Source organism: Pimephales promelas, chromosome 3 (genome assembly GCF_988280905.1).
Source record: "Pimephales promelas chromosome 3, fPimPro1.hap1.1, whole genome shotgun sequence".
Taxonomy (NCBI): domain Eukaryota; kingdom Metazoa; phylum Chordata; class Actinopteri; order Cypriniformes; family Leuciscidae; genus Pimephales; species Pimephales promelas.
The window spans coordinates 41,198,681-41,223,680 of record NC_142771.1 but is presented as its reverse complement, the minus strand read 5'-3'; the positions used below and the strand labels follow the sequence as shown (position 1 = coordinate 41,223,680).

The following is a 25,000-nucleotide window of genomic DNA, read 5'->3' as shown; positions in this document are numbered from 1 at the left end:
TCTCTCACCGAACAGCATCCGAAATGAACGGTGCATGGTGATGCATTTTTCGCCGATCAATAAATGTCCATGTTGACCTCTCTGCAACAGATCGTCTCCGTGCAGTGTCTATGCTCCACAGAGCTCGCGCCCACAGTCACTTTCCCCCAAACGATCCTGTACTGCAAGTGAAGCCTGAAACTGATCGTCCTCCATGTGGTGGTAGTTAGACACTACCGGCCTGTCCCTCACGGGCTCAAATGCGTAATCCATGCCGTTAAAAGCGCTCATTTTCGTCTGTGTATACAGGACCTACAGCTGTTGTCTATGGCGCTCCGCGGGTCCTACCATGCCAGTGACGTCATCGGAACTGCCAGCGTTAACAAGCGCAATTTTGCGTTGCTTAAAAAGCTATATTAATATATATTTTTAAAAAATGTTTAGTGTAATTTACTTTTAATTGTCATAAACAACACGTTTTCAACGTCGATATTTTTCAGTTCAGTTCATCTTTAAGAATTCACTAGAAGGGTATACTCCATTGAATATTTTAAAATGAGTTTCCTTAGCTTTAGGAGCCACTGGAAAACTAATGTACTGTGTTCTCAATTTTTAACAGCTCGTTTATCATAAGATTGCAAAACACAGTTTTTATATGGAAGTGTCGGATATAATATAGAATTGAAACAAGAGCGGATAAGCTTGTTGGGAATCATTACTCTGAGGTCATTACCATTGAAGAGAAGGGATGGAAGTTCAAAAGGTCCATCAGGTATGTTGGCAGAAGCATTTTGTACAAAATGTATAATGGCATTTAAAACACGCTCAAAAAGTTTGCGTTCACATTGTAAATTATATTTAGTACAAAAGTCTTTAAAAGTTAACAATCTCCCATCTTCATCTATCAAATGAAGAACTGACCCAGCCCGATCTCATGAAAGTTCGTATCTATGGCACGAATGTGATTTCTCGTGGCATTTATACGGCAAAAACAGTTTTTGCGTGTATATGGCACGCGATTTTCACGTACATATGATACGCACTTTTTTGCGTATAATACGCACGAACTCCCCACCCCCCTCCCCCCTAAACCTAACCCAGGGTTTTTTAGTGCGTACCATATTCACGAAAAAAACACTTTTGGCGTATAAATGCCACGAGAAATGACACTCGTGGTATAGATACGCATCTTCATGAGACTGTGTTGACTGACCAGATACCCTTTTCTAGCCACTCAAGAACACATAGAGACTTATATTTAGAAACAATAAATCTATTGTTCCATATTGGGATTTTATGTGGAGAAAAGTTATGTTTATATAATAATTTCCAATATAACAAAATCTGCTGGTGAAAAGATGATAATTTAATTGGCAGCATGGAAACAGTATAATCGCATCTCAAAAGGAAATCAATTCCACCCAATTTTCTAAATATACCTCTGGGAATGCAAAACCAAAAACTATTCTCATTTGTTATAAAATGATCTCACAGGTGTCCGATTCACTGCGAGAACCGAGATCTGTCCGGCTTGAATGCGCTTTTTTCACTCCTCCTCGGCTCTTACTGCAGCCGCCTACTCTCGACTACAATGCAGGCGAGGCGAGGCGCATCTCAAACAAGCCTATTACATCCATACATGAAGGTTTACAATTTTTACATCAACCATTTCAAATGGATGTTTAGCTAATACCAAACTTAATGATTTTGTTGACAGACGCTAGAGAATTATATAGAGACGTTGACCCTTTTTGTTTATTTTATTCTCTTTAATTTCTGTTAGAGAGACTCAGCAGACTGCATGACTGATATGGAGAAGTTACATAACAGCATGTTCAAATGTAGTTGTTTGGATTTAGCAAAATTTTAAATTGTATTTTTGTTTGTGTATATTATACAAATTAATCCCCAAATGTTCTTTCAAACCTTTCTCTTTCTATAAAAATAGTACAGTGGGAACGAAAACATTTTTTTTTATGGTCTCGCATTTGGCTCGAGTAGTATGAAGCTGCAGACTCGGAGACCTGCACCCAGAGTCCCGCATTCTCAGACCCCTCGTTTTTCGAGACAGCGCCTCCTATCAAATTGTATCGGATAAACATAAACGTGAGTAGGCTATCTTTTATTTAGCGAATCGTAGTATATAGCCTACTCGTTTGATTAATTTTTTTTTAATAAAACTAATTTAGCTCATCGATACAACATATGAATAGTCCATTGAATATTTGTAAAGTTAGTTTGTAACAAGATTTGAGCCGTTAATGTATGTTTTTTCACCCTTTCCCCCCCGAAAATATTTAGATAGCTAACGTTTATAATTTAGCTTTGAAACATCATAAGACATGTGCTATCGTCCTATGTTGAAGGCTATTCCAGGGTACACCATACATCGATGGAGTTGCCCCTGCCGAACCCAGCAACATCATTTTAGGATTATGCAAAGCGACTTATAAATGAGTTTTTTTAATGCAATTGAAGACGAAAAGTAAAGTCACGAACACATTTTTTCCTTGCTTTTTTCTTTACAGCAAGATGATGTTTAGGTGATCATTAGCCTAAATAAAGTAGGAATTGTTTATTTTATTGGTGTTTTGTCTATTCTGATTTGTTTTGCTTCGCATTCAAAATATAAAAAAAACAGATTTTGTAATCTTAGCATCGTAAAATTATAATTAGAAAATTATAGGTTGAACTGAAGGAAAAATTGGAATTTGAATAAAAAAATATATATAAAAAAAACATTGTAGCAATATAATATCACATACTATTTTTCTGAAGATAGTTCAATCTGTAATTGTATCCCTTCCATCAGTAACAATTCGTTTTTTTCTGCACATACATTAAGCAGGGAACGCAAATATTTATTGGATAATTTATTTGGAGACCGTAATATTGCATCCTATTGTTTTTAATTGCATTTGGATAATCGTACGCTGTACTCTGTGTGTGGGTGTTATTCGACCGTTTGAACAGCGGGAGGCGCTGTGTTCGAAAAACGAGGGGTCTAAGAATGCGGGACTCTCGGTGGGGGACTGTAGATGCAGGCTCCGAGTCTGCAGCTTCATAGTCTCAGCCTCAGACGTCACGCCCACGGAATGTTGGCTAAACGTCTGATGCATATGGTACACTTAACTGGAAACACTTCAGGAATGTCGAAGTCGTCACCTGATTGGTTGAATTTTATCGGATTTCCGGGGGCGCCAGTGTCGCGTTTATTTTCGGTCCGCCGGGAAACAAAGCGCAGATGTGTGATTGCGGAAAAAAAACTGTTGTGTTTATGAGTGACAATCATAGACCGTAAAAGGTGACAATGAGCATTTATCAAGATCAGCTAAACGTAGTTGTATGTCCCCTCCTATCTATTATGGAAGATCAAGTGAAGTACCTAACTGCGAAGGGGATATCAGCCGTGTTTGTGGGCAAACGGGTCTACGCTGACATCGCAGCTGGCCGATTCAGTATATATATATATAGGGCGCACTAGATTATAAGGCACATAAGATACTGCAGAGTCAAACATTTGACTGGGTTTGCGTTATGCATCCACTAGATGTGCTAAAGGGAATAAATGGAATAGCGAGTACGCGGCGCCGGAGGTGAGGCGTTTATTTAGTAGGCGTGAGCGCGCTGTGGCGGGGACGTAACTTACATTCGCAGCCTGACTCATGAGTATTCAATGTGCAGCATTGACAAAGCGGGCATAAGATGGACATGAGCGCGAGTTCGTGGGCGAATTTAATAGCGTGGAGCGTTGTTAACCAATTGATCCATATATAAGGCACTCCAGTAACTGCTGCTGACTGCTGACTGACTTGTTGCACGCCGATCTGTTGTTGTGGGGACATTTCCACGCCCTGAAACGTGACGCTGTACGAAACGAACTGTAATTGGTTGTTTGACATGTCAGTCAAACGGCCTTATGGGCGGGCCTTGGCCAAAGAAAGCTGCTATGAATTCCAGACCTTCAGCCGTCAGTCTGAAGGTCTGGCTGGGTGATTCTCACGAAACCATTAAAACACCACGGCACTAATGATTTTAAATATTAAACATGGTATTTAGTGATATAAAAAAGCATCACAATAAAGACAATACTGATCTCTACCTTGCACAATGTGTAATTTCAACATGGGAATAATTTTATTTTCTATTTTACTGTATTTTCTGCGAAAATTCTCATTACCGAAATGCGTCCAACTCAACTAAATGTATGTTATGTTGCAGTTTAAACAAATTAAAATAAAAAGAAATTAGAAAAACAATAAATGGATGTTCTATTAGATTATTTCAGATGGCAGAAAAAATAATTTACTGAATATTCATGTATAATAAAAATGTAAAAAAGCAGGAAAATGACTTGTCCATGACTGCGGTTCTCATGCTCCGCAACATTTTTTGAGGACTGTTAAAACGCACATTCAGAATTTAAATAAAGTATGATTTTGAATAAAGAAGGACATGGGCCAGTTCCTTCAAGATGGCTACTAGGTAAGAAGATCTCTTTATATTTCTCCAATTAAATGTAAATATTCACTTGTCAGAATGTGTACGCGACATTTTGATTATCATTACCGAAACAAGTAGTTTTCTACATTTAGAAAAAGGATATATTTAAATTTTTTTTATAAAAATGTACTTCATTAATGTCTAATTATATGCACTGAGTAAAAAATTAGAAAGTCATCATGGATTCTCTTTTGTTAGCAAAACATACCAAGGTACCTCATCCTCCGAAACACCATTCTCATATACTGCAACCATTTAGGGCAAGTTGCGGTAGAGAGAACTTCTGTTTCGGAAATGAGAATTCAATCATTGCATACTACTTTTAAATATACCTAATGGATTAAATATGAATTTAATTTTTTTTCTAACTGTTGATATTTTGCTACATGATTTGTTTCATTGTAGGCAGTCAGCAAGTGAGAAAAAAAAAGTTTTAGCCAGGTTGACAAAGTTCAGGGAAAAAATATACAGCAACCCAGAACTGCTCAAGGAGTACAGAACGAAGGAGAGAGAGCGGTTAGGTTTGGAGATGTTGCAGGTGTAATCAGCAATAAACACTTTACAGTCCTATAAAATGTACAGGAGTGTGCACCAACCCACCCAGCAACACACAACACAGCCTTTTAGCCACTATAATAACAGGGCTATATAAATAAATTTTCAGCAGATTAATATTAATAAAAAACTTGAAAAACTTCAATAGTTTTAATTAATAATACGTTAATAATTATAGTTCTAACCCTAACTATCCTGTTCCTGAAAACGTCTGTTAGGTCTACCTAAAAAACTTGAAACACTCTTTATTTCAGTTGTATCTTTATTCTATTGTATTTATTTGTTCTTCTGTTCACTGCAAAACCCAACAAGTTAAGCTAACTCATTTCATTTGAGGAAACTGATTGCCTCAATTCAATTAAGTTTATAAAAACAATAGTTATGACGGAGTACTCTGAACTTATTTTACTCGAGTCCACTAAAACAATGATATTTCTTAATACACAATTAAACTTTACACTGCATTTAAATAGTTTATATAGCTGAAACTTCATTTATTGAGTAAAAACAGTGAAATAACAAACTTTAAATGAAATCAGAGCACTTGCAGTTACTGCCAGCTCCCAATATCACACAAAGTAAAATACAATAAGTTGAGCTAACTCGTTTCATTTGAGGTAACCAATTGCCTCAATTCAATTAAGTTGATGAAAACAATAGTTATGAGTGAGCATTAGTGATGAACACCTGCTGTTAACCAGCAGAATCACAGAAGGAAAGATAAACCCAAGAAGTAAAGCTGTCTTCATACACAGTCTTAGATGAAATCAAATGAAGATAAAAGATGATATTAAATCTCTGAAGATCTCTGCAGATTATTACTACTGACCAGATTGACTTTATATCTGTCAGACATCTACATAAGTTGCTATTGAGAATGGACAGAGGCTTGGATGATTTTTTGATAGTGATGATGATGTATTGTTTCATTTAAAGACACCATGACAGTGGGCAGTGTTTGCTTTAGTTAGGCTCTTGACCCTTGACTTTATAGACCATTTCACAAGATGTAAACAACACTGGTCCAGAAGCACTTCCTGTTTCAGTTTTTTAACACTACATAAAAGCTGGGATAAAATACAACCAACAGAACATTTAAAACTGAATCAAAAAGTTAAACAAACATCTTTAAGATGTTTTCTTTACATGTGAAATAAAGAAAACAGTTACAAACTGAAACAGGAAGTGCTTCTAGACCAGTGTTGTTTACATCTTGTGAAATGGTCTATAACACCAGATTTTCTCTGGCTGTTGAAACTGAGTGTTTATAAAACACATTTGTTATAGAACAAAAGCCAAAAGGAAATATGATCCTGTGTTGATGGTTATGTTTTGATGATAAAAAATATTAATTAGTGACTTGATTCCTTGATCTTTTCAGAGCCTAATCTCTGAATAAACATTGATGTATTACTTGTATTATACATTATAGTAGAACTGTGAATCATCATATGAACCTCAACAATGGTGACCATTAAAAAATAATTCATGCTGGGAGCCATGGATAAGTTTTGTATAATGCTAGTACCCAGCATGCATTGCAGCTTGAGTCATTTTTAATGGTCACCATTGTTGAGATTCATATGCTGATCCTTGTTGTCTGTGTGAGTCTTGGTAATTCAATACATTGTCTGTAAAACTTTTTTCTGCACAAACTGTTTGTAAAGTATTTCATAATATCTGATGGTCACAACACTGTCACTTGTAGAATCACAGTTTTGAATAAAACTAATTTAATATTGCCCTTTTAATCAGAGATTAGTCTCTGAATGAGATCAGTGAATCAAGTCTCTAAATGATGATTGTCACCATTAATCTTTAACAATCAACACCTATTCATACTTTTCCATGAATTTAATGCCATAATTCTTTTATAAACACTCAGTTACTATAGACCTTATGTAGCCCCGCCCCTTTTCAGCTCTGCGCTCGTTGTCTTTTGACTTCCGGTCTGTATTTTCACAGCGATCTTGCATAGGTATGAATGAACTGCTCGTAAAAAAAATCCCGGTCAACATTTGTTAAGACAACTGCTTTACAATGCTTATGATAAACATTAAAATGCTCATGGTAACTTTTGTTAACTCTACAATAAGTAAATTCACAACAACCAAAGAAAACACTGATCTCCATCATGGTGACCTTAAACAAAACTCAAATCATCAACTTCTAAACCTCTGTTATTTCTAATAAGAACTTCTGTAGATGGCAGTAATTAAGTCAAACTTTTTAATACTAAGGAGGCTGGTAATGTTGTTTGTGGAGATGTTTAATCTTCCTCTGCTGAGATCTTCAGAGAGCCGAGCGGATAAATGCTCCGTGTGGCTGGCACACACAGTTCAAATGAGTTTCATTCCACTTTTGGCGCATAAACATTATCGAACATTTATCAACCTCTTGATTTTCGTTTTATTAAGAAAAAATATATCGCGATAATTTTCGTTTTATCGCCCAGCCCTACTAATCCCTCTACATTCATTAAAAAGAAAGATTCAGTAAAAACTAACTTATGTTGTAAATACTTTCTCTTCCTTTTTGGCAATATTTTCCTCTCATTCATCTCCTAAACATCTATTCTTTGCAGCCAGGTGTATACATTGACAAATATTTCAAACAATAGGCATTTACTTAGTTATGAAGAGGTAGAAGAATGAAGAGGTTTGTCCCTCTCTGAACTTTTATAAGTTATTGTTTAACGAAATATTAAAGTTATTTATTTTTGTATTTTTTGTTGTTGTTGCTAATGTTATGTATTGAAGCACTACAATATAAACAGATTTGAAATTGAATCCATGATTTTGCATATATTATACATTTTTCCATATTAAATCTAGACATAGTAAACTTATTATCATTACCGAAATAATCAACCTCATTTCCAAAACTCAAGTTTCATTACCGCAACAGATGATTATTAAATCTTAATTTAATTAATATAAAATGTGTAGTTTGATTTTAAATGCATGTACAGTATCTACACATTATGTTCTTTCAGGTTTGTCACATCATTTTGAAAATGTGTCAGGTTTCATTAAAATATATTAAAAAAAAGATTGTAAATTGTGGAAGGTGTTGCGGTAATGAGAGAAATTAAACTAAAAATTTAAATAATGCTAATTTAAAAATAAATATTATTTCAGATTTCTAAGTAACTGTGCATGACTGTTAATAATCTGTTTTTAAAAATGTGAAATTTTATTTTATTTTCTAACAGTGTTGATGTTTTCACACTGTTGCGGTAATGAGATTTTTTAGGACTTGTTTTGGAAATTATGCTCAAAAAGGTCTTAAATTGTAAGTAAATGTTTTTAAATTAATATTCACAAATTCTCCAGACTTGGTTTCTAATGTATGATTTGTTTTTTTGTGAATTCAAGCATTTTTTAATTTTCATGTTTGAAATTTTTAAAACCAAGATTTCGTGAGAATCACCCGGCTACGCGAGACTAGCAGCTTCATAATATTGTTTGGCTCTGTACTTTTTTCCCTCATTCCAAACCCGGAAGTGTGAAAAGAATCCATTCGAGGAGGAGCTGCTGAAACCGAAAGCAGCCGATTACTGTGAAGACGCCATTTCGGGAGATAGAAAATCAGCAATCGCTTCACATGTGACAGGTAAGTTAAGTTCTTTACACTTTTCATAGCTGTAATATCAATAGGGTTTTGCGTTTAAAAATAAATTATGACGAAATCAAACTCGAAATACATGATAAAGTTGAAGTTAGGCCTACTTTGGTTATAGGCCTATTTCACGTCAACTGTAACAAAATGGATACACGTTTTTCCTTTAGGAGAATAAATGCTTAGATCTTCGGTTGGCGATACGTAGGCTATTTAATTAATTTTATAATAATAATGTTGAGTTACGCTGTAACACATAGAAAATTTGAAATGGTGTTAAATCAACATCGCGCTGTCAACGAAAAAGTCATTGAACCAACGTCTTGATTCTTCATCATATGTTGCACCCTCTATTGTCATTGAAACAACGTTTAAATCATACCTAGAGATCAACAGAATTTCAATGGTGTTTCGATTACAAATGTTGAAATCCCAGCATATCAACAAAACTTCAATGCTGTTTTAGTATACCACGGGTTTAATCTGAAGGTCTAATTTTAATATAATATTAACATTAAGCTATAAGCCTGCCTTATGGACAGCCAGGGTGGGCTAGCAAAATATAGAACATATTAAACTATACCTTTAGGCTAGACTAGGACAAATGACACCATGTATTCTTTAAAAATTAAACAATCATTTTTATTTTAATCATTTTTAAAATTTTTAATCATTTTCATTTAAAAAAAATCATGTTTATTATTTTATTAAATCAGAACTAATTGTTAACTCAACAAATTAAATATAAATAACTTGATACTTGTAACTAATTAAATAGTAAATATATTGATTGGAGTTGTACAAAATATTTTTCTGGTTGACTATTGCACATTAATTTCTGCTTAAATACGGGGTGCATGGAGGAATAGGCATAAATCTCACTGCAAAAACAGGCTAATAATAAGGATATGTCTTTAAAATGAACTAGGCATTTTAATTGCTTCTAAATAAAGTATGTGGAGCTAAGCCACATACCCTCCCCCCCTTCCCCTCGCTTCCCAGCGCTCAGAAAAGGTGCAGAAGATCATCAAAAATCGTAGTATTGCATAAGCACTATTATAAAACGACTGTTATCATTTCTGAATACAAACACAGTGGAGATCCAAAACTGTATCGCACATCGCAGCCCGAGGATTATTAATATTTTGCATTTGTAGGCTATTACGAGTCTATGAGAAGGTCTAATCTGTTCCAGTTAACGTAACAACTAGAGCCAGTTCTGCATTGAATAAAGTAAAGGTAAACCATTAAATGTAAGAAAAAACGGATTGGGAAAATACCTGTAAGAGTTCAGCAGTGTCAATTTGAAGGTCCACTGTGTAAACTGCGTTTGAAACTGTGGCTGACATGTTGCTCTTAACAAACACCATTAACTGGAGAATTTTTTTTTTTACTTTAAGTTAAAATTAATTAAATGCCATGTGTCAAAAATCAATTGTATTTTGTGCATGTCCTCTGTGTCCACACACAGGCCTTTAAGTAAAGTGTCACATCAAGGAGGAGGAGAACAGTACCTCTAAAATGAGTGTGTGTGAGGAAAGAGAGGAGGAGGAGAACCGTAGGCCTACCTGTAAAATGAGTGTGTGTGAGGAGAGAGGGGAGGAGGCGTCTGTTCACACTCAGAGGGCAGCATCTCCAGTATCCAGCTGTGTGTCCATGAAGAGTAACATCTCCTTGCGTGAACCCCCTTATCTCAGTGATGGACAATCTTCAGGATTCAGCTGTGTGTCCATGAAGAGTAACATCTCCATGCATGAACCCCCTGATCTCAGTGATGGACCATCTCCAGGATCCAGCTGTGTGTCCATGAAGAGTAACATCTCCTTGCGTGAACCCCCTAATCTCAGTGATGGACCATCTCCAGGATCCAGCTGTGTGTCCATGAAGAGTAACATCTCCTTGCGTGAACCCCCTAATCTCAGGGATGGACAATCTCCAGGATCCAGCTGTGTGTCCATGAAGAGTAACATCTCCTTGCGTGAACCCCCTAATCTCAGTGATGGACCATCTCCAGGATCCAGCTGTCTGTCCATGAAGAGTAACATCTCCTTGCGAGAACCCCCTAATCTCAGCGATGGACCTGCTGTCACCTCTGCGTGAGTATCATGAATTTCAGGGCTGTCTGGGCAGTCAAGAGATTATATTGGTTCATCCCCCCTAAAAACTGTAAATAACACGCATAAAGACAAAAACAAGTGTGCGTATGGTTGCAGAAATAGTTGTTAAAATAAAAGAGCAAAAAGGCTATGTAAAAATGTATCCAAATTGAACATATCTATGATAGTCTTGGAATCCAGATAACTAGTTAGTCTCATCAACCTCAGCCTCCGCCCAAGTAGCAGTGCTTCGCCTTCTGAGAATATAGTTCCCAGTATGTATATGGTTAAAAGATGGCTGTGTCTCATATGACCTCGTTATTTGTACACACTGTGATTATACAAATCACAACATATAATTAAAGCTGCAAGCAGCATTTATCGGTGTTCAAGCAGTTCAGATGTTTAAGGCATTTAAGCACAAAAGCATCAAAAAATTTATATAGTAGAAATGTGAAATTATTTTTGAAATTGAAGCTTTGTAGATTGAGAAAATGCAGAAAATGTATTTTTTACTGTGGCTGAAAGACTTCAACTCCCAGAATGCAGTTGCTTTGCTGCCCTTACGAGGCCACTCCCAAACCACGCCTACCGGTTACAGACGGCAGAATCCAAAAATGGATACAACTAGGCTTGCTTTGATACATTGTGAGCTATTTGATAAATTTCCATCGAAATGGTGCTGAATTGCATTGTGCCGGGATGTACTAGCCTAATGTATAACACGACTTAGACTTTAACATTAAAAATATGATGCAAGACAGGACCATGCTAACAAAGTAGCTTAGTAGCTCTGCTTGAACTGTTTTCCCTCAATTGAAATCACTATTTCTCCAAGCTAATACATTATCTAGGCTAATCCATACTCTACTAACACTAAAGGTTTATAAAAAGAACCACAATCAATGTGAGTTATAACTTTTATTCAGCAATCTCACCAGAAGATGTTCCTCTATCTCTCGCAACTGTTTATCACTGTTTATCGCTGCTCGTACAGCTAGCCGCGAGCATCAGATTCTCGCCCGTCCCAGCTCGAGTCTGTCTCGCTCCGGCCGGCTGTTGTTTCTCCATCTCCCGCAACTGCTTATCACTGTATTGCGGCTCGTACAGCTAGCCGCGAGCATCAGATTCTCGGGCGTCCCAGCTCGAGTCTGTCTCGCTCCGGCCGCCTATTGTTCCTCCATCTCCTGCGACTGTTTAGCCGCTAGCCGCGAGCATCAGATTCTCGCCCGTACCAACTACTGGTTTTCTACTGATACAAAGCTTAATGCTAAATCCTGAAGTATCCCTTTAATATTTTACTCCACACAGGGGAAAAAAAATCACCATAAATTACCAAATAGTGTGCAAATTAACATTATTAAAGAGAGGATAAAAAAACTGCTAATTCTATTCCTGATAAAATTATTTTGTGGTGAAGTAAATACTACAGAAAAAAACAATGTAATTTACATGAAAAAAGTTAGTTCAGGCAAGAATTAAAATAAGTAAATTCTATTGTAGTACTCAATTCAATCGTGTAGAAATGAAAACGTAAATATCAACATTATAAAATTAGGTAAAAGTACCGGTACTCAACTTTTCTGATACTGGTGTTCCCATCATGCACTGGGCCTTGAATAATTAATGAGGTTTATTTTTCACTGTTTTCCATATGTACACTATTTTAGCATTACTTTTGTTGTTAGGATTAGTAACTTGCCATTTTGTGACATTTGGAGTCCATTTTCTACTTAAAATGACACATTCAAACACAAAAACCATCCATCAAATGTTACCGTCATTATGTATTGTCTACCAAGTATCTGCGTTCATATAACTTGAGAAATGAAGATACGGTGACACACACTATATGTATTGTTTACTTAAACGTATCTGAGTAAATCATATACTTAAAAAGTGTGGTCTAATTTAATGTTATATTATTTGAGTGAAATGTTGTACAAAGAAAAATCAAATTAAATAGATATTACTAACCTTTAATTAGCTAAATATAAATTACTTAATTTCTTATGTTACTTTCACTTAACTTATTTAAGTATAGTTTACGTATTTCTGTGTGTGAAATTTACTCAAAAAATATCAGTGCAAAAAAAAAACTTAAAAGAATTAAGTATATTTTACTCATTCTTTTTTACAGTGTACTACTAATAAATATAATTTATTTATTGGAAGTACTTGCAAACAGGCTTACTTCACTGGATAATTTTCTAGCTGGAGCAAGCACCACCATGCTGCAGCCATGTCAGACTGGAAAATATGTTTAATGTAAATCTCAATCACACTTTGAGAATATAATTTTTCCAAAATTATTAGTTTTGATAGCTCACCTCAGCAAAATCAAAGAGTCCTTCCATTAAAACAGAGAGTGCATACTGTAACATTATTAGCAAGTTGCATCAAAAAAGACATAAACAATAGTAATTAACTTAAATTGCTTTGGGAGATTTCATAAATAAGTTTGTTGGATATTGTTTTTGCTCAAACTAAAAAAAATTAATTAATGACAGACAGCAGTCTGATAAAGCCATCCAAAAAACCCAAACAAAAAACAAACAAAAAAAACAACATTTATTATTATGATCAAACATTTCTTCCTACCATCAACATGCCTTGGAATGAAATAAATTGAAATAAATATGTTATAATTATTCAAAAATAAACCATGTGGTTGAATATCTAAAATGTAATTTAGTGATGGCAACAAGAAAACCGCATACGTTGAGATCATCATGTCCATACTCTTTCCACGGCCCAGGATGTAGTTGCTGTGCAAGTATTCTACAATGCATTTAAAACATTTATTTTGAAATAGCAATGAACATGAAAAATCATGAAAAAAAGTTAGAAACCTCAGTTTTATTTCATGCCAAGAGTTCAAAAGATAGCATCCATTCAATTATTTTAGAAAAAAAGGTCTGAAAATGTTTTAAATATTACGAAAAAAATAGATTCACCATTTGTGTTATGTCAATAAGCTATAACGCGCATGCGTGTGCTTTGTATGTGATTCCTAGAGGTTGAATTCATATCAAAATCTGCCAAACTACCCATACTACTTCTGAATAGGATTTCTACTTCATAAATTGTGTGAAATTTTTGAAAATAATGGTTCAGATAACTCCAAACACATATGGAAATGGAGACGCCCTTATATGGGCAGTAATGGAGTCTGGTTGTGCCCTAGTGAAGAAGTTTGGTACTGCGCCCAAACTAAATCTCACTGAAAGCTCATTTTTTGAGATATCAACCTAAAATTTGAAACACAACTTGTTCAGATTTTTGGCTTTGATTTTTCTGCAGTTTTAGAGTAGCCCTGGTTTTGAAAATATATATTTTATATAAAATATGAATAATTCATTTTTTTACATTGTACATTTCTATAAACTCAAACTTCTATAACTTTTTTCTGTTTCACTTTCCTAATTTATTTCACTTAGAGAAAAATTTGCCAAATGTCTTCTTTAAAACGAGACCAATCTTACGTCTATATTCCAAAGCATTCTTGAATTACAACCATTTAAGTTTGAAATGAGCATTTCCATGTCTATATAAAAAAGGGGGGGGGTGACAGTTAAGAGGTTAAGCATAAATGAGAAATGAGTCATAAAAGAAAAAAAACAAAATGGATGGAAAAGAGTGTCTGCATATATGAAGTCACCAAAACACACCACCACGCATGCGTGTAACAAAGTCCAGTACCTGATCCACTATGTCATCGTGCTACACGCCACAGCGAGGACATGTTGAGAATTTTAGCCTTCTTTCTCTCTTTTTTAATTAGGGCCCAAGCCCTGAAAGGGCGAAGGCCCTATTGTTTTCCTTGGGGTTATTCTTTTCTATTATTATTATTTTTCTTACGACTATTCAGGCACTTTTGGGGCCCTTAACGCGCTCGAAAACTCTTGAAACTATGCACACGGGTCAGAACCCGCGGCCATCAGAGCCGGGCTGAAGATGGTACCTGGGCATGGCAGGGGGGCTCGACAGCGCCCCCTTGAATGGGGTCCGAAAACTTGGTCCATAAATCAAACACGCTTGCATGTAATAATATGAAACTCGGTACACATGTTGATCTCATCGATACACATGTTTCACATATACTTCATACTTTTACTTTTTACCCCAGCCCAACAGGAAGTCGGCTATTTAGGGTTCTTTGTAAAACACACGCAATGGAATTTGAAACACTCCTCCTAGAGCACTGATCCTAATTCGTCGAAACTCGGTCAGCGTGAAGTTAAGACATTGAGGGTTAAAGCTTGTGTGGGGATTTTTGATATCTCGAACGGTTTGGCCGTGGCGATTAAACGAAATTATGGCGAAAAACGTGAAACAGGAAGTGTGTCATAACTTCTTTATACATTAACTGATCTTGATGAAACTTCAGCAGTGTATTCGTTGTAAGAGGCCGATCACATGGATGTGACTATTGTGATTCAAAGTTATAGCGCCACCAACTGGCAGCAGGAAGTGTCACTTTCAAAATGCTTTGAAATCACCCTCTTATTTTTACCCGATTTACTTCAAACTTCATCTGTATACTATACTCATCTGTGACTATAATGTAAATACTCGGCAGATGAAGACCTGTGAATGGATTCTTGATATCTTTGAAACTGTTTCCGTGGCAACACATCAAACTTTACCATTCTTTTAGGATGCTTTTGAGACCCATAGCATGCTTCAAATTGCATGAAACTCGTCAGACACATCACATTTATTAGCCAGTAGACATGTGCAAAGTTTCAGAAACGGGCGTGGTGAGGGCTCAGTAGCGCCACCTTTTGACAAAAGTGGGGTTGTTAGTTTATCTACAGTTACAAAAATCGGTATGTATATTGTACTCCTCGAGCCGGACAACTTTCTAATTGACACTTATTAGCTAGGACCCACAGAAAGTCAGATATGTTTGTTTGAATGTGGTCATGCTCTCTCTGAGCCTACGTCTCTGTCTCTGTCTTTGCCTGTCTGTGTGTGTGTGTGTTTGTGTGTGTGTTTGTAGGGGGAGGGGGCTTAACCATTTCACTGCTGTGTGTCTGGCCTGCATAAAAAAAAATACATTTCTTAAGCCTGGTATGTTTTAAATAAGTTTTTATTTAAATTTTTTATAAGTAAAGGCATAATATAACCAGTTTAATTGTAGTGCATTGACAATAGTTTTATATAATTAGTTTATTAATTAAATTAACTTGGTCCATAAATTTGATCTGAAAATTTGGTCCATAAATCAAACACACTGGCTCATACTTGTATACAAGGCATTAGTCGGCCAGCTTCCCCAATATTTGAGTAGTTTACTAACTTTTAATAGTCAAGGGTATAATCTACGTTCAAGTAGATATATTCTTTTAAATGTTTCTTTAATGAAGACAGAATTTGGAAAAACTGCTTTTACTTATTGCATCAACTGTTTGGAATGAGATCCAAAGTTCACTGAAACTTGAAGAACTTATTTCGATAAGTGAGTTCAAGCTACACTTAAACAAATCATTCAAATCTGTCTGCACTTGCTCTTAACATTTAATTTTGTATTATTTTTTGTACATGTGCGTGTTGTGTATTCTGTTTTATGTATTTATGTATATTGTGTGCTGCTATTTTGGCCAGGGCTCACTCGTAAATGAGATATTTATCTCAATGTGATTATTTCCCTGGTTAAATAAAGGTTTAATAAAAAAAACAAAAACAAAAAAACTTGCATGTAATAATATGAAACTCGGTACACTTAGAGCCTGAAAGTTGTTTGGCCTGATGTGATCTATAAGTTTTACGACAGTTCAAATGGAAGTCGGGAATTATGGGTTGTTTGAATAAATCTCCTAGGAGAAATACATCAAATTACAACGCATGTGTTTACCAATCACCACCAAACTCGGTGTGCATGAAGTCAAGACATTGAGGATGCTCAATTCCGGACGGATGTTTGATATCTCGAACGGTTTGGCCGTGGCGAGGAAATTAACTTTATGACTAAAAAAGGACACGTATATTGTTCCCGTCAAGCCGATCAACTTTCTAATTAACAGTAAGAAGCTCAGACCAAAAGAAAGTCATATATTGTAGTTTGGATGTGTATCTTGTCTCTATCAGTGTCTATGTGGAGGGGGGGGGGGGGGGTTGCTGGTGTCTGTGTTTATGTGTGTGTGTGTGTGTAAAAATATATAGCTATGTTCAGCAATTAAGGCCCCAAGCCGGTGGCACCACAACCCCGCTTATAGCGCCACCAACTGGCTGCAGGAAGTGTGTCACTTTCAAAATACTTTTAAATAACCCTGTTGAATAAAGTGTCATATTAATAAGTTTTCCGCCAATTTTAAATTCTCATTTTACTCACGCGTATGTGAAGTGAAGCAGGACAACGTTCCACCAGTCTTTGTTTTGTATTCTCACCCACAGAAGTCTGGTTTTGGCCGCGGGGAGGAGCATTTTTACTGCGTGATCAGCACGGCAAAATGGTTAATATGCTCTAAATTATGACAAGAGACAAATTAACATTATGTCTGCTTTCATATACGTGACCTATAAACGGGCACATCAACCCAATTACTTTATTTATCATTCACGTAATTAAACAGATGTGCAAATGAACGTACCGGTACGCTAAAAGCACGTTCTGGCCGCAAGGAGAGGTGGCAGTACGCTCAAAAGCTATTTTTGGAAGTGGCGGTACTGAGAACCGGCGCGTACCGGCCCACTTAAAGCACTGGCGTCGAGTCCGCATTGAGAAGTTCAAAGCATAAAGAAAATACATATTGATGGACAGTGTATTATACATTATATATCTATGCAATAGTGTATTGAGCCTTTTCTTTTAACATTTTAAATTTCAGTTACTGTGCGTGTGAAGAACAATTATAGTGCTCTGACTCCCGGTAGAGAGTAACACGATTATTCTCTATTAAAGTCCAGCAAGATAAAGTTTCTTTATTCAAAACCATAGACCTTTATCTACAGATAAAGTATAATAGTATTAACATTGAATCATCTTGAAGATAGTTTCATCATTGACTGTAACCGAACGCGACGCGCTGTTTGAACACTCCAGCATAGGGAAAAGTTTGCATGATCTTGAATTTAATGACTTTAATGAATTTAAATATTAATTGCGATCTCAAATAATGGCATTCTTTAGAGAGTTTTTGTGCCCTTTGTGGGGCTTAACAATAACAGAATAGTATACGCACAATACAGGATTTGAATCAGCCTCGTCTGATCGATACCTGATCCGGCAAAAATGGCAGTATCGGATCAGCGCATCACTAACTTCTAAAATGGAAACACACGGCAGATGTAGACCTGGATGTAAACCTGACCACACTGATGCAAGCTCTTCAGCACACTTCCTTTCGACAGTCAAAGCACAATGTGCACAATAACCCTAAGGCACGATGTCATGATTCTGCCTTAATGTCCTTGATTGTGCTGACAAACTGCCTGGGAGCTCCTCCTCCCCTTCAATCACCAGGTGGAACAAATCTTCCAAGAAATCTGAGCGTGCTAGTACCTGGCTCTGATTGTTGTCTTTAAACCATAGTGGAAGGACCATTTATAGCACCACAAGACTAAGAAAACTTTATGTTTGTCATTAAAGTGATTGTGCAAGATCAAGCCCTCCACAAAACTGTGAAGGACAGCCGGTAAGCGCCATATTGGCCTTGTTTTGGCTAGATTGACTAAAGCAGTGCTAATAATGCTCTGGAAAAACACTGACTATAAACTCTCGTTGTATTGATAGGATTTTTTGCAGTGGGATTTGTAACCTCAAATGTTGTTTGGTTTTATTAAATGTGTGGTTTCAATGATACCTTATAATTCTTTACTAGGAAATTATGGCTTAGAACTAATAAATTGAATTTTTATTACTAAAAAATATTTTGTATTGCATTTGACTAAAGATACTAATTCTGATCATTTGATTTAAAATGCTGGGTATTTATTGGATAACATTTGCTTAAAGTTGGAAACCTTATAATTATAATGACAGTAATGTGTTTATCTGAGTTAAATGTGAATTGTTTATTTAATTTGCTTGTCAACTCAGATAGTAACTTGTATTTGTCATCTCTTTTTGAGGTTTTTCACCTGTTTACTGCCCAAGACAGAATGGTTAATAAAAGACAAACAACTGATCCCATGGCTGTTTATTGAGTGAAATCCAGTTAAGATCTTCATGTGGAGGGACTGTCCTTTTCAAGTGGGGAATTGCACAAGAAATATATCACAACTTGACATTGATTTTTCCCTAGTTGTGAGGCAGGATCGTGACCGAATCATGTTTTGTGTACAAGTGCATGGCCAATTGTTTGGGCCATGTGCTTGTGTTGTCTAGTTACGTTACCCCGCCCCCTTGTTATCCCCGTCTTGTGATTTATTGTCTAGTCAGTTTCACCTCTCCTCGTCATTAGTGTTCCCTTTATAATCCCCTTGTGTTTGCTGTCCTGTGTCGGTTCATTGTTTGACGTTGTGTGTTTCTAGCAGTGAGTAATTCTTTGAGTTATCCGTTATTCAAGAAGAGTCTGTTCGTGTCTTAGAATTGTTCCTGTCTTAGTTTCTAGTATTAGTCTGGTGTGTTCTACCCTGTCTTGTTTTGCCCCCTCGTGGGCTTTATTTTCTGTTTTTGCCCTAAATAAATCCTTTGTTCATCATCTGCTGTCTGCGCCTGGGTTCTCCGTCCGTACACATAAAACACGAGGGTGGTGCATGGTGCCACTGGCTTTATATATACAGTATATATATATATATATATATATAGCTGCGAGCAGCGATGAAGGGCCAGAGCCGGCGGTACCGCCACCCCGGTGCCTTTAGGTAACTAAAGGCACCGGGGTTGCGGTGCCACAGGCTTGGGCCCGCAATCGCTGCTCGCAGCTATATTTCTTTTTGTATTTTACATTTTTACTACTGAAATATTGATGTTTCTTTACTTTTAATATGTAGATAACTATCTGCCCTTAAATGCCTGATGTGCATAATTTGCAGTTTGTTGGAAACATGGGTATTTAAAATCTGTGTGAGAACTTTGAGGATCTACATGTGTGATATTAGGAAGTCAGTTGGCCACAATAGATAGAAATCTGTTGGAAAGATCCAACACTTATTTCTACATGGTATGATTTCATATTATACATATTTAAATATTTTCTTTATTTTAACAAAGCTTTTTGTGTCTCTGTTCATCTTAATGTGTTTTCAGTGGTGGGAGAGCTGAGCAAATCCGATATGTGTCCTGTCAGACCAGCACATCCTCCTCCTGTCAGAAACCCATCAGTCGTCATGACACAGAAGCAGCCCTGCAGCTCGATTCTCACCAGCCAGTGCATGATGATCTGCAGAGAGTCAAAGAGCAGCACAAAACCAGCATGAAGAACAGATATGAGAGCTTATTTGAGGGAATCAAACTACAAGAGAATCAGACTCTCCTGAACAGGATTTACACACAGCTGTACATCATAGAGGGAGAGAGTGAAGGAGTGAATGATGAACATGAGGTGCGACAGATGGAGAAAAGGCACAAGAACCTCCAAGACACTCCAATCAACTGCAATGACATCTTTGATCCTTCACCTGAACCAGGATATGAGGAGAAGAGAAGAGAGAAGAAAGACAAAATCAAGACTGTTCTTACTAAAGGCATCGCTGGAATCGGGAAAACCGTCTCTGTGCAGAAGTTCATTCTGGACTGGGCCGAGGGAAAAGCCAATCAGGATGTAGATTTCATGTTTGTGCTTCCATTTAGAGAGCTGAACTTGATTAAAGATCATCAGTACAGTCTTCACAGACTTCTGCTTGACTTTCATCCTGAACTTCAAGATCTAGACTCAGAGATTTATGATGAATGTACAGTTGTGTTGATCTTTGATGGTCTGGATGAAAGCAGATTGACACTGATGTTTTCAGACAGTGAGAAAGTTTCTGATGTGACTGAGTCTTCATCTGTGGGTGTGTTGATGTCAAACCTCATGAAAGGAGATCTGCTTCCCTCAGCTCTCATCTGGATCACCACAAGACCAGCAGCAGCCAATCAGATCCCCTCCAAATACATCAACCGTGTGACAGAAATTCAGGGATTCAATGAGCCTCAGAAGGAGGAATATTTCAGGAAGAGAATCAGTGATGAGGATCAAGCCAGCAGAATCATCTCTCACATCAGAAGAGCAAGAAGCCTCCACATCATGTGTCACATACCCGTCTTCTGTTGGATCTCAGCCACTGTGCTTCAAAACATCCTGAAACAAGATCTCAGTGCAGAAATCCCTCAAACTCTGACTGAAATGTACATACACTTCCTCCTCATTCAAACTCATATGAGGAACCAGAAGTATGAAGAGAGAGGTCCAGAGAAACTCCTGCAGTCCAACAGAGAAGTGATTGTGAAACTTGCTGAACTGGCTTTCAATCAGCTGATGAAGGGCAATGTGATGTTCTATGAGGAGGACCTGATTGAGAGCGGCATAGACGTCACTGACGCCTCAGTGTATTCTGGGATTTGCACTGAGATCTTTAGGGAGGAATCTGTGATTCATCACAGGAAGGTTTACAGCTTTGTACATCTGAGCTTTCAGGAGTTTTTTGCAGCACTGTTTGTGTTTTTCTGTTATTTACACAAGAACAGTGAAGTTCTGAAAATGTTCCTATCAGGGAAGTTCAGAACTCAGTGTGAGATTGTTTCTCTGGATGTGTTTCTGAACGGAGCAGTGAATAAAGCTTTGAACAGTAAAAATGGACACCTGGATCTTTTCCTTCGATTTCTTCATGGCATCTCACTGGAGTCCAACCAGAGACTCTTACAGGATGTGCTGATTCACACAGAGAACAACCCAGAGAGCATCAAGAAAATAATCCACAACCTTAAAAAATCAAAAAATCAAAAAAACAAAAAAGACAGTGTCAGCCCTGAAAGATGGATGAATCTGACGCACTGCTTGATTGAGATGAAGGATAGTTCTCTTATTGAAGAAATGCAAGCATTTTTACAATCTGATACAAATAACAAAAACCTTTCTCTTGCACAATGTTCAACTTTGGCAAACATGATCTTAATGTCAGAGGAGGTGATGGATGAGTTTGACCTTAAAAAGTTTAACATCAGATCATCAAAGGAGAGTCAAAGGAGACTGTTACCTGCTCTGAGGAACTGCAGAAAAGCTCTGTGAGTGTGAAAATATGAACATAATATCAACTGATTTGAAATATGAACATAAAACCTCTCATGTAGGCTAATAGTTTAGCTAAATGCGCTGTAATGGCTTTTTCATTTACATAAATTTGAAGTGTCTACAGATTAAAATATTTTAATTAATTATTTTAATTTTTTATCTATAATTGAAATCCAAGTAATTAGATTTCTGAAGTTTTAAAAGCTGAATGTTCTTCAGCAATTGCAGTCTTTTCAAATGTTGTGAACTTTTTCTTCGTTTCTCAACAAATCGTTTTGTTGTGCGGAAAAGATTCCGTCTGGAACTCAGTCAGAAATGTTCATTCTTTGTTGAGATCTTTGTTTCATTTAACTTACCCCCTTTACAAAAAAAAAAAAAAAGGTAAATATGTCAAGTATGAAGAAGGTTACAACATTTTATAGTTCAGTAATCAGCGCCTATTATCGTCTCATTTCTAAAGTGAAAAGAATAGAATTTAGTGCGACTGAAAACAAGTTGTTCTTTCACAAAAATGACCATAACTTTCTCAATATTCAAGATATCTTAATGAAATTTTCTGTGGAGATGGGTTTCATATAGTTATTTGGATCTAATGTGGGTTTCATATAGTTATTTGGATCTAATGTGGGTTTCATATAGTTATTTGGATCTACACTTGATTTTAACACACATAAAGACTGATTTGGCCTATCTTTTATGGTATTTTTCTGACGAGCAGTTGTTGAAAATACAAATAATTGAATGGAAAACAACGATCCAAGTAAAATTATATATCCTTAATTTAAAAGATGTATTTTGGTTGATTCATGCTATTTCCAGTAGTGTGACAATATAGAATTAAAGGGACTCTGTGTAGGAAATACCCCCATCTAGTGGTTAAATATTATTTTGCATTCAAACGAATTTTGCTCTCCAGCGCCTCGCATTTTCAAGTGTGTATTGCATCTACGGTTGCCGTTATGTACCAAAAATGCTATGACAGGATGTCTTGTAGTATCACTTCATCGAGTTTTTCTCCGGGTGAACAGGTTTGTAACTTTAAAAAAAAAAAACAGCAACTTATGTGTTAACTTATGTGTACAATTTATGTGTCTAGCTGTATAAATTAATTTTAATTCTCTGTACAATCTTATCCACATAGCAAAATCACAATTTTAGCTAATTGATCATTTATATATAAAAAGAAAGCTATAAATCTTACAGAGAGCAATATTTTCTTACAATCATTATCTCTATATTCTTACTGAATTTATAGGTTATAAAGAATTAACTTACAAACCTTGTTTTTAGCACCTTCCTTCACAATAGCTGCGAGTAAAGTAGTCAATAGCTGCTATTCATCAAAGACCTTGTTTAACTTTTTTACCTATAAATGTTATACTGTCTATATAATAAAGTACACAACCAAGCAATGACAAAAAAATTAAGTCAGACTGTAACATTGACTAACCTGTCGAGGAGAAAGCAGGCAACTTCAGCGTCTCTTCTGAAATCTTTCTGCTGCATTAGCTATTTCCACGGTTGAAAACGCTATCCCGATATTTAAGGCCATTGCACACTGAGTACGAAATTTTCGTATGCGTATTTTCCTGTACGTCAGCCTAAAAATTCGTCACGCATAGAAACCTTGCACACCGAGTCCGTTGCGTATTTATTAAACCTTTGCGGGAAAAAACGCAAAAATACCAAATGGATTCGTCAAGCAGTGAGGATGATTTTTGCCCTCTCTCATATTGAAAAGAGAAGAAATAGAAAATATCCATCCAATCCTGAAATTGCGCCGAGAGGATTTATCCTGAGCGATTCAAAATTTACCTCAGAATGTCAGCGGGACAGTTTGATGCTTTGCTAGCGATTCTGGAGCCACATATTAAAAACAAGACCACCAATTTCCGTGAACCATCGATTCTGAACGGAGACTGGCAGTGTGTCTGGTATGGACCAGGTATGGACACACACAAACACACACACACCCACGCGCGGCCCTGTGGAAGCGCTGGGCAGACAGAACAGCTAGGCTGTTATTGTGTATTGTGTATATTGTGCCCAAATAATACATTAGTTATCGAATAGGCTGCTCAATCACACCTTATTCGATCCTAAATTTCAATCTGATTCAAAGGGGAGGTTTATTAATTTCATAATCCAATAGCTATAGAGAAGAGAACATAAACACTTGATCGAATTGAAAACCGAAACTGAAAGCACGGCGCATAATGTTCAATGATTTGAGGACGAGCTCCCCCCGGCCCTGAATTGTCAAAAGACCTCTCAAAATGCTGGCTCTGGATGCGAAAAACGCAGAAAATCGAACCATATCTGATTAATTTTATGACGGAAAAATTAATGGCCGTGTTTTTTGCAATCTCCGGTCACGTTTCCTTTTTCGTTCAAGTCTGGCCTTTTTTTGCGATGAGGATGCATTCTCCTGTGACTCGGCATATGGTCCGCAACAAATAATAGAGCAAAAGAGCAATCAGCAATCATAGGAGTGCAATGCAGCCGTTTAAACTTGCAGGGAATGCGCCTCTCAATGTGACGTGACGATGGCTCTGAGTCTGAACGAAAACGCGTTGTGAAAACGCGTTTGGCTGGTGGTACTTTTTGACCCTCTCTGCTATTATAGTTTTCAAGATGGCGGAACGGACATGGAAGCCTCCGTGAACCTACCCGTCCCATGTACATAAAGATAATAAATTCTTCATTTACGAGGATAAGTCAGATAATTTGCAGAGGTATTTGTACACCATTGAGGACATATTTATGAATAAAAATATTGATTTCAGATAATAAAATACCTAAAAATCTACACAGAGTCCCTTTAACAATACTAACGCTGGTGGAGGAAAGAAAGTGGAGGAGACCACACAAATGTTGAGTGTAGCCTACACGAAGCGCTGCATTTTGACAGCTTTTCTACAGGTAACGTTCAGTGGCGGTAGTCATAAAAAAAGTGGGGGAGTTTAAATGGCCACGAAATTTTTGTACAGCACACCAAAACATATGTTATTCATGTCTACCTTCCTCTAAAAAGTGTCCAAAGTGGGTAAAAATAATTTCTTGACAGTTGGATTCTTCCATATTGTT

The 25,000-nt window shown here is 36.7% G+C and overlaps 1 protein-coding gene across 1 annotated transcript in view; it reads left to right on the top strand.

The window, feature by feature from the left end:
* Positions 1-8,548: 8,548 nt before the first annotated feature.
* LOC120485521 (NACHT, LRR and PYD domains-containing protein 3) overlaps positions 8,549-25,000 on the top strand; it is a 70,880-nt gene continuing 54,428 nt past the window's right edge. The window contains exons 1-3 of the mRNA XM_089128895.1: positions 8,549-8,652; positions 10,130-10,754; positions 19,951-21,906. Coding sequence (XP_088985021.1) covers positions 10,180-10,754; positions 19,951-21,906 — 2,531 coding nt within the window. The 5' untranslated portion in view covers positions 8,549-8,652; positions 10,130-10,179. The remainder of the gene's footprint in view (positions 8,653-10,129; positions 10,755-19,950; positions 21,907-25,000) is intronic.